This window comes from Aptenodytes forsteri, unplaced genomic scaffold (genome assembly GCF_000699145.1).
Source record: "Aptenodytes forsteri isolate BGI_AS27 unplaced genomic scaffold, ASM69914v1 Scaffold402, whole genome shotgun sequence".
Classification (NCBI taxonomy): domain Eukaryota; kingdom Metazoa; phylum Chordata; class Aves; order Sphenisciformes; family Spheniscidae; genus Aptenodytes; species Aptenodytes forsteri.
This window is the reverse complement of record NW_008795144.1, coordinates 96,959-113,868: the sequence shown is the minus strand read 5'-3', so window position 1 is coordinate 113,868 and position 16,910 is coordinate 96,959. Positions and strand designations below refer to the sequence as shown.

The 16,910-nt window shown below is 38.9% G+C and overlaps 1 protein-coding gene across 1 annotated transcript in view; it reads right to left on the bottom strand.

Annotated features, from left to right (window-relative positions):
* The window catches only part of FBN2 (fibrillin 2), a 205,879-nt gene that overhangs the window by 93,341 nt on the left and 95,628 nt on the right, over positions 1 to 16,910 (bottom strand). Inside the window, exons 15-20 of the mRNA XM_019471859.1 lie at positions 13,328 to 13,447; positions 12,631 to 12,756; positions 11,848 to 11,970; positions 10,637 to 10,759; positions 4,544 to 4,696; positions 3,472 to 3,525 (exon numbers count right to left, since the gene is read on the bottom strand). Coding sequence (XP_019327404.1) covers positions 3,472 to 3,525; positions 4,544 to 4,696; positions 10,637 to 10,759; positions 11,848 to 11,970; positions 12,631 to 12,756; positions 13,328 to 13,447 — 699 coding nt within the window. The remainder of the gene's footprint in view (positions 1 to 3,471; positions 3,526 to 4,543; positions 4,697 to 10,636; positions 10,760 to 11,847; positions 11,971 to 12,630; positions 12,757 to 13,327; positions 13,448 to 16,910) is intronic.

Sequence of the window (16,910 nt, the reverse complement as noted above, 5' to 3'; positions counted from 1 at the left end):
GACTCATTTTGAATGAAGAATGAAGTGTCTGGATGACCTAGCTTGCATTTATTCTACTGTTTCTTCCTTCTGGCGATGGCTTTCAGCCGAGTGGAAACCATAGATAGGTCCTCTTCTGGGAGGATGACTACTATAGAGCCAGGAGGGGGACTGCACCCTGCCCTCTCACCTTCCCTGCACGCCCTGCCCGCGCGAGCTGTCGTGCAAACTGCCACGCCATGCCCTTCTGACGCGCCACGTCCTGTTTGCCCACCCTGTTCACCGCGCTCCGGTTCTTGTAATCTTCCTTTTCTGACGTACCTGATGTACCTGTAGAAGCCTGCCGTATTCTTCACATTCCTTGCCAAACTCAGCTTCAACTGTGCTCTAGCTTTCCTGATCCCATGCCTACACACCTGGTCAGCATCCCTGTACTCTTCCCAGGATACATATCCCTGGTTCCACTGCCTATGCATTTCCTTCTTACACTTTAGTTTGACCAGGAGGTCTTTATTCAGCCATGCTGGTCTCCTGCCTTCCTTGCCTGATTTCTTACACGTGGGAATTGAGAGGTCTTGTGACCTAAGGAAAATGTTCTGCTCCTTTATCCCTGAGGGCAGTTTCCCAGAGGGTCCCATCCACTAATTTCTCAAACAACTGAAAGTTCACTCTCCTAAAATTCATGGTCCTGGCTTTACTCTTCACCTGGCCCATCTCCCTCAAGATCATGAGTTCCACCAGTGCATGATCACTGCAGCCCAGGCTGCCATCAGTCTTGACCTCACTAATTAGTTCATCTCTGTTGGTAAGCAACAGGTCCAGTAGCGCTTCTCCTCTGGTTAGGCTATCACCTGGATTAAGAAATTATCCTAAGTGCGCTCCAAGAGTCTCCTGGACTACATACAGCTTGCTGTGCTGCTTCTGCAGCAGATGTCAGTGTGATTGAAGTCCCCTAGCAGGATCAGTGCCTGATGTATGAGAAGAGGCTGAGGGAACTGGACTTGTTTAGCCAGCAAGAGGGAAGATGAGAGGGACATCTAATAGCAGTTCTCTGATCTTAACAGATGGTTACAGAGAAGATGGAGCAAGACTCTTTGAGGTACACAATGACGGGGCAAGAGACAATAGTTACAAGTTACAACAGGGGAAATTTTAACTGAACACCAGGAAAACAATTCTTCCCCATCAGAGTGGTTAAGCTCTAGAGCAAGCTGCCCAGAGAGCCTATGGGAACTCCATCCTTCGAGATTTTCCAAACTCCACTGGGCAAGCCCTTGAGAAACCTGATTCAACTTTGAAGTTACCCTGCTCTGAGCAGAAGGTTAGGTTGAATGACTACCAGATACCCCTTCTAACCTAAATCAGTAGGGAACTATGTATTTGTAAGAATACCTTGATGCAAAATATCTAGCCTGTGCACTCAGTGCCTGTGGTTTAAGGATCTAGGTAAGAAGTTATAAATTATTAGGTGACACAAAGACTTTTCCTAATACAGGACTAACGCATAAGTCAATACCACAGCATACTCAGTCTTATAGAAATTATAGCACTTGTTGGAAATTTACAATTTTTCTCAGATCAACAGAATAGGATGATGAATGAGATATATTCCCTGAATTTACAGTCTCATATAGAATTTCTGCTGTAGTTGGAAAATTCCAAAACATTCCTATGAACTATAAGAACAGGAACAGGCTAGTTTTAATATTTTTTGCCTCTGAGGAAAAGAGGGGTTTTCAATATTAAGTTTTTTCTTCCCATATGGTAAGCCCATTGCTCTGAACAGTTCCCCTTCCAAACCCTGGAAAGAACAGTAGGGGTGCTGGCCTAGTTGTGACTTCATACAAAGCTTGTTTTACACTTGTACTGCTCAACTTCTTTTAAAGGACATTTCTTCTTTAATCGTAGTGCAGTTTAGATCATGATTTACATATACTCAGATATGCATTTGGAAAAATCATGCTCTCCCTGGATTAAACGCAAAGCTATAAGACATCTGAAAATTTCTTAAGAAAGTGTGAGTTAGCTTAATATTTCAGCTTTATGTTTTCTTTTGAGTAAAAAGTTTTCTGTAGTTTACTAAAGTTGTTTGTATCTTGGGGACAAGCCACACAATTTCATGACTTTATCCTCCTTATCAAATTAATGATTTCAGAAGGTCCAGCCCTTCCTGTTACTTTTTATATTGAACCAGACCGCAAAATCTCTGTCCTCACCTATGTCCAGACTTCTCTCACATGAAGACATGAAGGTTTTGCACCTAGGAGTAGGGATGTGGTGATGGACTGCAGTCTAATTAACAAGCTATGTATCAACTAAAAGTGAAATAAAATCTCTATGACAAGAGCTTCACTGATAAAGTGTATTCCCACTCACTCTTGATAATGAGAATGCATGAGGAACACAACAGAATTTTTATTAGGGATTGAATGTGGGATCAGTATTCCTCTCCTTTAGGAAATGGAATTGGCAAACAAAGTCCCTTGGTATAAGCAGTGGATTATACAAACTCTATGGATTTCAAATTACTTGTAAGTTTGGCAACATGTTAAGCAATGAGCTCATAGAGAACAAAAAACTATACATACACTTACAGTATGAACAGAATTTCTTTTATTATAGTACTATTTTTAAAAGCTATGTAGGGTGTTTCTGAGTATAATGATCAGTGGGTCTCATTCTGTTCCTGCTGAACTGAATAGGAGCTTTAATGCTGACAAGGATAAAAGCTACATAAATTAAATGCCTGGAAATATTAACTGTACAGTATCTGCTTTAATTTGGCTGCAACTTTATTAACTCATCAGGGAACTATCTAGCAATAAATCATAATACTGTGTTCCACCATTCCTTCTTGAACCCACTCTACCTATTTGGCAGCTGCAGCATGCATCACCCCTGCTTCAGGCCTGGCTCAGCTATTATCTTTAAAATCCCTCTCTCTGTGGTGCTAGAAAAAGGAGCTGGAGCTTTACAGTTCCCAGTATGAAATGCAAGTGCTCACTTTCAGGACTTTTTTTAGGAGGATCCTTTTTTAGTAAGCTCCCTTCCAACTCTAACTCACCAGAGAAACGATCCCTCCATGGAAACAGTCCATGTAGTGAACACTGGATCTGGAGTGAAAAACTGCTCTATTACTATCCCAGCTGACTGAAAATCAACTGCAAATTCAAGTGGCTCCTGTCATTCCCCAAATGAAGGAGAACTGTCTTATGCCTATTCTAAAAAAAAATAAATTATAGGTAAAACCTTTAAAATGGATGACCTTTTTTTTTCTTGTCAGGGTCAGGCAAAATCCAATGTTGTAGAGAATTAATTCTGGCCTTTCCTTTAGACAATATTTAATTATTGTACTTTGATAATGAAAATACTAAAATCAACATATTAATCTTGAGGCAAAAACCTCCACCCTAATATGTTAAAGAAAAATATAATTCCGAGTATTTTTTTTTAATGTTGAATCATATATATTAAAGAAAATGTGCAACATACCTCGTCCATCCACAGTAATACCTATTCCACTGCTACACAGGCCATGGAATTCAGCTGCTCAATTGAAGCAAGAGGTGTTGGGGAAGAAAGAAAATGTTATTTCCTGTGTTTCACCTTCTTTAATCCTAAACCAAATCCACCTGATCTTTTTTCCAAAATAATTTTTACAAAGTAACGTTATTTCCTGTGTTTCACCTTCTTTAATCCTAAACCAAATCCACCTGATCTTTTTTCCAAAATAATTTTTCTACAAAGTAACTAACAAAATGCCAATGTTCACATGAAATAACTATTTATAGATAATATTGCTAATGCTATATATAGATAATATAGCTAATAATGCTACAACAAGTAGCATTCCACCCTGAACTTTCACATACATACAAAACCAAAATTTGATAACAAGAATTAAACACTCAAGTGATTTCATTATAGTCTTGACAGTACTGTCTCCTTAAGTTACTGCTTTCAACCATAATGCCAGTTTTACTTCATTTCTTCTAAATAGTTTTCTGCTATCTCAGAAAATGACATTGAATGGAAATACGGTCCAAGAGAAATCATCTCAGTCCTATATTCAGGAGATGTTTTTTTAATCAATCCCCAGGTTTATTTGGAGAACTGATTCTTATAAAATGAAATACATATTTCTAAAATTAATATGGGCTGCTCTTTTAAACTGGATTGATTTGACTAGGAAATTTACAGATTCATCAGAGAACTCTGCTTATCATCTTTAAAGTATTATTACTTATAGCCAACACTTAATTCAGGGACCCAACTTCATCCATAGCATACTCATGTCCTTTGTCTTGAATTTTGTCACAGTCTGGCTAGCTCTGGAACTAGGTTCACCTCAAACGTTACAATGCATAAACCCACAAATACTGAACATAAAATACCAGAGAGTTTTTCTTTAAAGGAGAAACCATTTCCAGAATCAGTGTACAATTCCATTAAGTACCCTATTCATTTCTCTTTAAGGCATGAAATAAATGAACAACCTGATCTGAAAAAAATTTTTTAAAGTCTGTATGTTCACTGTAGTATTCAAAGAAACACAAAATTTTACCTGAGTTTTTGGCAGGGCAGGGGTGGCATGGCTCTCCAAAACCATAGTCAGGATTGGCACAGCAACATTCAGACTTTGTCACAGCACCAGGGAAAGGACGGACACACGCTCCTTTTTTGATGCCTCCATAGCATGTGCTACGCATATGAGTATCTAAGAAAGGGCAAGCAAAGAAATAATTGATTTCCTTAGGCTGAGAGTGAAATGTATGCATACTATCTCAATGAGAGTTTAAAAAAAAAAATTTTTGTTCAACAAAATGGTTACATTGGCTACATCTGCATTGCTCTGCTACAATAATCCTGATGGCATCAAGGCCAATTCTCAAAATGATTAGCCCCCAGAGCTCCCTCCAGAGCACTTTAAAACCACCTAAACTAGCATATTGTGGGCGAATCTAAAAGCATTCCATAGGACCCAGCAAAGATGACCCACACACCAGAGCAGCTTTGTAAATCCATCAACACATATCTCAATAAGAAACACAGAATGGCTTGAATCAGCATATGGTGACTGATTTTTCCCTTTGAGAAGTACTACAACCATAACCTGGACACACAGATCTCTTATTTGCTTCCAAAATGGTTCCTCACATAGGGTAACTCACCAGCAGCCCAGGGCTGGTAATATGGGAGACTACCTATTTCCAAAAGGAGGAGCATAGCCTGCTACTGTATTTACAAATTCTGAACAGAAATGCAATTTCAGCAGACTGTTCAGACCAGCATTTACGTGACATGGCTATCTTAATAGGCTTATACGTAAACTGGCACCAGTGCTGGATTAGGGTTAGGATATCAAAGAGGTCCCAATACCTAGCTAGCAACAGCGATTTAGCAATTCTTATACATGACTAGGTAGTGGGGAAAGCAGCACTACTGCCTTGAGTATAAGAAAATTCTGGAGATTTGTGATTGAAAAGCCACTATAGAAATTACAGTGCCATCCCTAGATAGAGGGTTGGAAATGATGGCCAGGACAATCCACCACTTATTACACAAAGAAAACAGATAATAACTGGAAGGTCTCCAACCTCGAAGATCATGCCATAAAAGACAGCAGAAAAATTATACAGGACAGCCACACAGCTGTAAGACTCACCACGTGCATACTGCCAATCTTGCAGCTGATTTAGTCATATAAATCAATTTGACTGACTTGACCAGTAAGATGCATCTTCCAAGGCAGGCCTTCAGCCCTACCTTTGCAGGTTTACCCATCTGCTATACTTACCCAAGAACTATGAGAATGTCTCTTAGACTGCTTTTTACGTATTTTGTTTTGACTTTTGTTGTTTTGGTTTTTTGGTCATTCCAGGGTTAGATGCCTTTTGCATATTTGCTTATAGGATAATACTGGAGATCTTCTAACAAGCATGTGAGTGGACAGTCCACCTAAATGTGTGGTTGAGAACTGCAGGATACAGATGGAGTAAACAGCCTTTAGTTTTGACTCCTATACTTCTACAGACACTTGTTGGAGCTACAGAAATACTCTTTGTTTCAGGCATCTTTATGGACCAGGCCACAACGTGGCTTTAATTTATGCTCCTTGTCAGTCTCCCAGTAAAACTACCATACATTGTTGCCTGGACATGAGCCTGGGTGCACTCAGAAACTGAGTAGGGTCTGAGGGAATCCAGACAGTTACCTACTTAAAAGATAACCCCGAAACAACAAAGAAAAGTTGCATGAAAAATCTTACAGTGGATGTTGAATATCCTGTGCCAATCCAAGTAAGAACTGGCAATTCCTTCTGTGTTCTGCCTGCTCTTTTGTGGTAAGCTGGCTCAATACAAACAGGATTGCCTGTACGTAAATGTTTTCTCTTGCTTTTGGTATCCCATGGAACAGATAGTTCTGGAGCACAGTTAAATGTGGCCCAGATTTCAGGGCTTATTCCTTGCCAAGAGTCTAGGTGAAGCCAATACAATTTACTTGCACCTGACAGCAGAAGAAGACTATTATGCTTGACAACAATCAAGAATTTTTGCACAAGAAATGTCTGTTCATGTACTCTGTAAAATAAGTAGTTGCATCACATCCTTTCCCTCCACCTCTAACAAATCCAGATGCCACTCTGCCATGCTCTGCCATGAATAAAGGGGCTTCAATCATTGCCCTGTCACAGAAGGGAAGGCTTCCCCTTAGTTATGTGTCTGGGAGAGAATGGAGAAGCAATGTGAGGGAAGGAAATGGCACCAAGGGAAACTGCAGGGGGAGAAAAGATTGGAAAGTGTGAAAGAAATACTGTAGGAAGGTCTTCAAAGATGTGAAGTGTGGGAAGCAGCTGGAGGAAGCTACAGATGTACTGAGCAACTGCGCTGCATAAGAAGAGAGCAAATGCTTTTCCACATAAACCAATGTTTTTATAGAAGCAGCACAGGGAATTTGCGGAGGATTGCCTAACGAGTTACAGGAAAACAGTCTTATATACACAGTCAGTGATTCACAAAGCATGTGCAGGATGAAGAACCAAGCTGGCTCCTCCAGAACCAGAACAGCAATCATATGACAGGAAGAATGTCCTCCCTGGGCTGTGCTTCCCATGCAGACAGCAAGAATGAGAAAGACAGGCGCTGCTTTGTCCATGGCTTAGTTGCTGTAGGCACCTCACCAAGCTGAGGTTACCCATGTCACAACAGTTCTAAGCATGCACCTTACTGATGAACCTGCGCTGCTCTCCATGTATAGTTTGATCAGCCTTTGGCTACTAATTTCAGAACACTAGAGAACTTGTTTTATGCCCTGGATCAGAGTTTAGCATTGGTGCTGCTGTAACCATGTACCTGTTTATGGGAAACTCCACTGTTTCCCAGAGAATAGCATTTCTAGACTCTTAAATTTTGTGGTGTAGCACTTCAGCATCTGCAAACGTTATCACCACCATACTTGTGGTCAAGGTCAGGTGGACCAGTGGTTGACCTATTCTCAGTGAAAGTCACTGCACCCATCCAGGTGCCTTAAAAGGTCAAACCATGCAGTGCTCATGACAGGCACTTTGAGGTATGGTTCTGCAAAATAACCAGGGTAAAATAAAACTTAGCGGTTTTGTCCTGGATGGCTATAGCTTTGGGCAGAGATGTGAACTGCAGACTGAATTATAATTAAAAGTGTCTCAGTAGAGAACAAACAACATTGCTCAGCGCTATAGCCATAGCTCAGTACAAGTTCTGAGGTGATACACAAACACACACACACACAGAGCCAGCTGAGATATCTGAGCATGGAGCTGCAGTTAGAAGTATAGCCAAACCTGAAATGCCTGCAAATACTAGTTTGGCTCTGAGCATTTATCTAACTGTTCCTTTTCCAAGCATTTGTTCCCCCTTGCTGTATTTTTCTCTCCAAACTTGTATAACATTTTGTGATTGACTCTGCCATACTTAATAATACTAAATAAAAAAGCAATTTATTCTATGAATAGCCCCCCCAGAATCAATGGCACTATTCAGATGTAAAATACAGCTCAAAGTAAGAGTGAGAGAATTGGACTGTAGGCTCTTTGATTTTATATTTTTGCTAATTGCCTAGCACATTTGTGGGAATACTGTTAAAAGGAAGCCCCATGTAACTTATTAACTTTCAGACTACAAATACTCTTCTAGCAGCCAGAATGTCTGAAAAGTATTATTTAGCTCATGTAATTTATGGCACAGAATAGCCAGACAGAGAATTCCTGTAGTTAACACAGCATGTGTATTTATACACACACACACAAAAAAAATTCTGAACAGCAGACTGGCTTGGAAATTCTATTCTAATGGTCATGTATGAGCATATCTTTGTTATGCAATATTTGAAATTTCCTATGTTACTTTATGCCTGGAATAATTACATAACCTTTTTAAAATTAATTTTCCAAATAAATCATGACTCTGCCTTACGATTTTTGTCATATTAAGGATATTTCCTGTTGAAAATTTAAGCATTTATCGTCAAACTTAAAGCTATGTGACGTGGAGCTTAACATTTTCAAATAAAAAAATAGTGTTCACAGCTGATGGCCAACTTGTGAAGCCTTTAGCTGCTAGAACTGTGGTAGCATTAGGTAAATGAAAGCACAGAAAATTGAGCACTGCATTGATTCTTTGCAGCTGTATCACTGACAGGGGTAAAGATGAGGCCAACTTGGACCACAAAAAAGGTACTGAACAGCTTGTACTCAAATCTGGTTTTGCTGCTGTGCCCCTAAGCAGTGAAATTCCTATATTAAAATCAGTATACCAAGCCTCTTCTCATTGTTTTAGCTTTTCATTGCTTTTCTCCAAACGTTTAGTAAATCAGAAGAAAACAACCTGGCTACTACGTAGGAGAGAACAAACCTTGCTTTTGTTGGCTCAATCTTTAGTACAGTTTTGCTTACCAAAAAATCTCATTTATTTAAAACAACAAATACTTGGGTTCCAACTGAGAGACTGAGAAGGTGTTTTGGCTTTTTATTAGCCTGTTTTTAAGCCATTCTGAGATTTTATCGTGCATTTTTTAAACTGAAGTGGTAACAGAAAGGGCCAGCTTGTGCAGGCACTTGATAGGAATGCTTGCACTAGATTTTATTTTAAAGAATGACGAACTTCTGCACAATTTAAAATTTTATTTCAAATGAATTGATAACAGCAACACAAGGATGTAGCATCTCACATCCCTTTGGTGCAAGATAACTTCCAAACATACTGATGAAGTCTGTCTTTCCTTTATCTGGACACATGCAGATAAGACATAGGCAGATAAGACATATATGCATCCATCAGCAAGAACAGTCATAGCACTGATTAATATATAAGACTATTGCAGAGCTAAGCCAATGGTTTCCTCTCTGCCTTTACTGCTTCATGAACCTGTCAAACATCATGACATAACCAGCTGGCCTGATCTAATACCAGCTCCAATGGCAGTCCAGTAACCAGCAGCATCTAGCACACATGGCCACATACCAAAATTGAAGCTAATGTGTTGTGATGCTGCCAGAGGTGTGCTTTTCACTCAAGGAGGCCCCATTCCAGGCACATTTGCCTGCTGAAGCTTAATGCCATGCCTATCCACTAACTGAGCCTTGGGGCACCGATATGCCTGATGACAGATACGTTCATGAGCTAGGAGAGAAGAAACAGGGGAAACAGAACTGATGTTCTGATATGCAGAAGAAGGGAAAGATTGTATCTCCTGTGGATTAAACTGGTTTAAGGAACTTTCAGTATTGCAGTCCCTAGTGCATGTAGTCCCATCAATCTCAGAAATTTTTGTAAAATGAATATTTTGCAAAATATTCTCCACCAGCAATCAGTAGAAAACAAAGACTGAATACCTTTTGCCCTCTACCCTTTTTTATTCTTCATCACGCTGAAAATGCTCCATTTTTCTCTGGTGAGCTCTCTAAAGCTATGCTAGAGCTCCTGGTGGAGTTGGGTGAAAAATCTCTTAACTGTCAACCAGTAACATTTGAGGGGATAAGAGGCTGAAGTTCAGATTATATGACAAAAGATTACTCATCAGCCGACTACAAAAGGTATGCCTCAAAAACAAAAAGAGATGCCAGGAAGAATAAATACTGTAAGTTTAATTTACAGGAGTAACAGGTAAACAAGAGGTGGTGCCACTCCAATTCCACAGAGGAATTTAAGCGTCTTGTCTTTTAACACTAGGTTTATGGGATAACATAATGCAAGATTTCCTAGTAATTCTTAATAATGATATTTGAGTTCACAGAAACAAGTCTATCTAGTTTTCACTATTTCTCCTGCTAGAACTTTTTCTTTTTTAACACTATGGTACAGGGAGAATAAAATGTTTTCAGATTAGAGAAAGAAATTAAAAGCGGAGTGCGAAAATATCAGTGTCGCAACCAAGATATGTACCTATTTTAGTGATTTGGAGTGGATGATGCACAACTGAATATAAATGTGACTATACATACATATATATAGATACATGCACATACATGAACACAAACACATAGCAGAACAAAAGACAAATACTCCAGATTTATCCTAGAGCAGATCCTCTGTGGTTTGATGTCAACAGTTAATGCATTTCTTTAATCTGACAACCTGATAATTCCACTTGCTTTTCAATGAAAAAGAAAAATCTCACTTACCTACACACACCCGACCATCAACTCCAACAGCCAAGCCAGGTGGACACTCACACCGAAAGGATCCTTCAGTATTTATGCAATGACCATTCATGCAAATTCCTGATGTCTGACATTCATCAATATCTATCAGGAGGCAACACAATTCAACAATCTATTCACTGTTTTTAAGCAAGATTACAATTAATATTTTTAGAACGTTACCAAATGACTTTATGATAGCAGATGAATCGTCAACATATCCTTGTTTTGTTTCTACAAAAAATCTCATCTTGGAATTACACTAAATAATCAAAATTCCAGCTGCACATTAAAAAAAAATATGAAAAAAAAACCCCAGAAAAACTGTAGGATTAAAGGCACTTCAGATTATACATTCAGCAAAATGAATGATAAATTTTGCCCTTTGTCCAACCCATGACACTGTAACTTTGCTTTAAAGTGTGGTTAAGGAAGCACTAATCACAGAATATCCACATGATGGTAAATTTTAATTTCAAAGAACTTTTCAGTGGTCATCAATTTCTATCTAAGGCAACAGCCCACCTGCATATACATTAAGAAAACCACAATTAATAGAAATGGTTTAATTTCAAATCAGAAAACTAACAATTTAGATGATTTTGCACTTACTAGAAATGACTCCAGCCCAAACCTACTTCTACTGGCAGCAACAGGTATCTTCCATTAGTTTACTTACAACTGAAGCTAAATCAGACTCTATTCTTAAAATGTTTGTAAGTTTTCAACGACCTCTCTTTAAAAAGTTTGTAATGTTATGTGCAAATACGATGTCTTAAGTGTTATGCACTCTAAATTGCCAGAATAATGATGTGGAAAACATACTTGTGTGTGTTCATCAATGTAAAATCTTTTAAACCTTTAAAACTACCCATATTGCTGCTCACTTTACCACTTCATGAAGGGCCTGCATATTTTGCTGCATTTACAATGCTCCAAGACTTTTCAAAAGCTAATTTATCATCTGTTGTAGCTTTCACAATACTATTAAATAATTCAGTTATTTCTTTCTGTAAGTTAAAGACCTATTTCTATTCTAGGCAGCTTAAGAAATCTACTGCAATGAGTTAGTAAGGTATTAGTATGTTATTAAATCCATGTGATGAGATTGCCATTCTTGCATGAATGAATGGACCGGAAAAGCTGTTTTCAATCAAGATTGTCTTAATGCGTTACCCCTCAGTTCTACATACCAGTACAGTAACGCCCATTTGGAGCCAGAACAAATCCTGGTTTGCAGATGCATTTAAAACTCCCATCTTCATTTATGCACATCCCATTTAAACACATGTTTGTCGTGGTACACTCATCGTGGTCTGTAAAACATTGCAAAGAAAACTGCTTATAGTTCCTCACCTTCCAGAAGATGACACAGTAAAAATAAACCATCAGGACTGATGCGACATATTCCTTCACTTGAAGATTAAATTCTACTCATAACTCTGATGAAGCACCTGAAGACTTTTCACTCTATAGACAAAACAGCAAATTTTTTTCCCTTTGTGATCAGTTACTTTATGTGTTTCAGCAGACTGTGTATGGAAGAACAGGCTGCATCTTTCTTTCTTACATGAAAGGATAAAAAGCTTCAATCACCTGACAGAATTAAGAGCTTGTTGTTTATCTAGGAAGGGTTTTTTTGACACAGTATAGTCAAAATTAAACACAGTTGTTTCTTCAGCAGTGCTGATACATGGAGCGCTTGCTAGGAAGCTTTAGGGAAAAATGTTATTCCTGGAACTGAGTTACCTGGGACTCTCGAAGAGAGATGTAGCTTCGAAAACAAAAAATACCTCAAGTTTTCTTTGAAATCATGCAGTTCCATACAATAACTATTTGAATGCATGGGCTATAAGTTCACCTCAGGTCATACACGAGTTCAAAAAAGGTCGTCCTTTATGATCCTTAATTGTTGTATGACGTACAACTTCTAGACAACAACTAATGCCTGCCCCATTATTTAGAAGAGTTCTTACCCACACAATTTTTTCCATCTGTAGTCAGTTCAAACCCAGCATTGCAAATACACTGGAAACTTCCATCAGTGTTTACACACCGGCCATTTTTACAAAGAACACCATTCTGGATGCACTCATCTATATCTAAGGTAAAAAAAAAAAAATCACACAAACAGAGAATTACTGTAAGATAAAAACGTATATAGAGACAATCACTGCTTTGAAAAATACTGGCATGTTATTTAAATCTTACTTAGAAAAAATTTTCCAGAGACAGTTAAGAATTTATTCTCACTGCACCAGAGACAGGAAAAATATTATTTTACAAACTTGTACAATAAATGCTACAATGCTACATTTTGTGATGCTCAGCAATTACTTTATGAATACTTTTAAAAACCTACTCACACATTCATCTCTGTACATACATAAATATACACCTGTCGTACTAATAGTCTATTTCCTGATTTTTTGTAGAACTCCTGGCTAGGGAATTCCCTGGCCAAGTGACAGATATTCCAGAATAATGGATAAATGTTAAAAGACAACAACAGAACAAATGGAATGGTAGCCCAGAACTAGAGCTTCAATTAATATACCAACTGTTGAGATTTACTGAAATCGCATTGCTAACTATTTTTTGAACTCCAATGGAATCTGACATAAGGGGTCAGAACATCTGCCACGTCAGTAGATGTGAAGCAAATTTTCTTACCGATGCAAGCTTGCTTGGTAGGAGTTCTCTGGAAACCTGCATGGCACTTGCAGTAATAGGAACCAGGTGTGTTGACACAGTCTCCATTAGAGCATGGGTTTGATGTGCATTCATCAACATCTGTTGGCAGCACAGAGGAGCATTAGTGACTTCACAACGTATACAACATTTTTTTCAAGTCCAGAAGTATCTTAAGTGAAAAAGATGGTAACTAACAGTCAAATGCTAAATACTAAAACTTGTTCTTGGTGCAAAATCATTACTTTCCTAAGAACACAGAGCTGTTCTTAGTCCATCTAGGCAGACATTTTTAAGAAGTGAAATGCTACTACATCATTTATATGCATCTTGAAAGACAAAAGAAAAAATATGTGTGAGGATTTTGAGACATGGGACCTGACAGTTGCCTAGTGAAAGCAAATAACGCTTTATTCAACATAGTTTCATTTAACTGAATGACCATTCATTCTTCTTTGGAATAAAACCAATACAAATCAAAATTGGCATTTTAAGATCAGAGCAAATCATGGCATCCAAAAACCCCCCATTATATTACAGGTTTATTGTAGAAATGTGAGGAGGGGCCACACACCAGCAGGAGGGATTCTTAATGAGACCACAGTCTGTGCACCACATCTCAATTATTTATGCCCCATTGCATCCTCAACCCCAGTCTTTGCATTTGAGTAACACCAGACTTAAATCTAGCCCTTCTCTATAATGTACCTTACTCTCCTTTCCAAAGGTTTCTGGTATTTGGGTGCAACCAAACACACTTTAACCACCTTAAATCTTAGGTAACTTCCCAGAAATAACTCCCATTTGACACAGGGCTCTGAAAAATTTAACTCCTTTCAAGAACCCTTCCCAAATTTGATCCCCAGGTGGTTACCAATGAGTCAGCTGTGTCTTTGGCCTGAGACAGCTATTCCCAGCTCTAAAATAACACTGATTGTTCCTCCCCATTGTGCTCCTCTAAACCCTCCCAGGATCCTTGCCCTCTGTGATCCTGGGAGCAAAGCGGCTACATCCCTCTGGTCTGGCAGGCAGGACTGCTGCCTCAGTCTCTCCTGCAGCTACCAGAGGATGACCTGAGCAGCTCATCTCTGCTACAGCTAAATTCACAGGTTACAAACTGAATGGATTCCTTGATGAAATCCCCCTTTCTTCATCAATCACCTTTGCTAATTTGACTTTTTTCCCTCCAGCTACGCCCTCCGTTTCACTTACAAGTGTGAAACTACTCATCTCTTCATTTAGGTAGGCTTTAACACCACAAAGCCAACGCTGATTTGTGGGGATTTTTGGTATCTGGCTGTAAGCTGCGATAGGTAAGCTGGGGCTAAGTAAAGCCACTGCTGATCAGTTCTTAGTAATGATGATTTTCCCATGTATTTTGCAGTGTACGCTACTGAAAATATCAGGAAAAACCCAAGGTCATTTTGCTGATCATTTGTACTCAGTCTTCATCAGGTCTAGTTCTAAAACTTACTTCATTACATCTTGGAAATAATGGGATGGAATGAGAAATTAAACTTGTAAGAACATTTATATGTTAAATAAATGTGTACTTCTAGGAAGTGTTGTGCCATGAATTACTTGATTCTAAAAAATGGCAAAAGATTAGTTTTGTTCTAATTTAACCATAAACAAGACCATACATTTCACAGGATTTACTGTGTTAATGCATACAGAGTTAAAACCAATAGCATCAATAAACATATCAAAGAGATCTGGGTTTACCCAAATCACTGGTCTAATGAGCTGGTTTACAGCACTCTTGGTGCCTAGATACAATCAGACCGTTTTGGGTAAACAGTTAAATGAATAAAGACAAAACAAATGGAAGAATCAAATACCTCCTCTCACGCATATTTAGCTCATTCACATTTGCATAGCAGCTGATAGCACCACTCCAGTAAAACAACAAGAATGAAGCAAGATAAAGAAAAGAGAAATTCAGAGTGTTAAATACAATGAAGAAAACAGTAACTGTATCTTTACACTGCAGTAGACTTCTATGTAATTATAGTAGTTTCCTGCTTTCATGCTTCTCTACAGTGCCTGGCTGTTGGGATGCTCTTTCTCATGAGTGCTAGATTGGGTATTTTTTCCTCAGTGCTCAGCTGATATGGGAGGTCAAGGAGAACCGCACATAATTCCTTCAGAACAAAGTCCTCAGCTACCAACAAAATGTCAAACTCTAAATCACATTTTCACATTAATGTTTTGTCAAATGTCTTAATTCAAATGACTTTATATTTATCTTGCTTTAGTATAGGGGAGGACAGGGGAAACTTATAAATACTAGATATGGCACTCATATATTTTGTTTAGTTTTCCTACAGAGAATGACATTTACGACTTTCTTTATTATAGACTTCAACTTGCTCCATCTGTTAAAGTATGTTCATGCTAGAAATGGATCTCACTGTAAATTAATTTATAAATTGTACAGCAGGAATGCAGTGTTCCTCTATGAAATAGCTGACTTAGGCTTAGAAAATCCTTCCAAAGCCATCTGCATCAGATGATTTCCATATAAAATATGCATCTTAAGATGCTCCTATTTTTATAAGCTCTTGATAAAAGAGGGAAATGGCAAATATATATTAATATAAAGGAGTTACTGGCTTTGAGTTTGCATTGCAAGCATGCATATTCCAGCAGTATAAACAGGAAACATCTGAGACAGCGATAAGAGATATTTAACCCATTTATTCTATCTCCCAGCACACCCCTCTTCAGTGTCAAATATTTCTCTTTCGCCACTTGCATCACACTTTTCTCCACTCTTCAGTGTTTCATCTGTAACACTTGTCAGAATTTCACTAGACACAGTATGGATCTTCCAAAAGCCCCTTAAGACTTACAGCGATGAGTCTGAAGATATATTACAAAATTTAAAATATGGAGATTTGTATTCGCAAAACAACTAAAATTCAACACAGCACAGCTACAGGCTCGCTGCCACTTTCAAAGTCTCTACAGTTCTATCCAGAGTTTTTATAAACAGAATGAAATAAGGAAAGGTAATAATATTACAGCTGTCTATCAGTTTGGGGAAAGGGACTGACAATTCAGTGTGAGATCACTTAGGACGCTTATGGTCCTTGACCCATCAGGCATTTTCCATCATGAGAGCAGCACAATACAAGTTTAGGTCAGAGAGCAGTATGTAACGCCCGTGTGAACCTCATGAGGTTCAACAAGGCCAAGTACAGGGTCCTCACCTGGGTCCGCGGCAACCCCTGCTATCAACACAGGCTGGAGGATGAAGGGATTGAGAGCAGCCCTGCCCAGAAGGACTTGGGGGTACTGGTGGATGAAAAGCTGGACGTGAGCCAGCAATGTGCACTCGCAGCCCAGAAGGCCAATCGTATCCTGGGCTACATCAAAAGAAGGTCGAGGGAGGTGATTCTGCCCCTCTACTCTGCTCTGGTGAGACCCCACCTGGAGTACTGCATCCAGCTCTGGAGCTCTCAGCATAAGAAAGACATGGACCTGTTGGAGCGGGTCCAGAAGAGGGCCACGAAAATGATCAGGGGGATGGAACACCTCTCCCATGAAGAAAGGCTGAGAG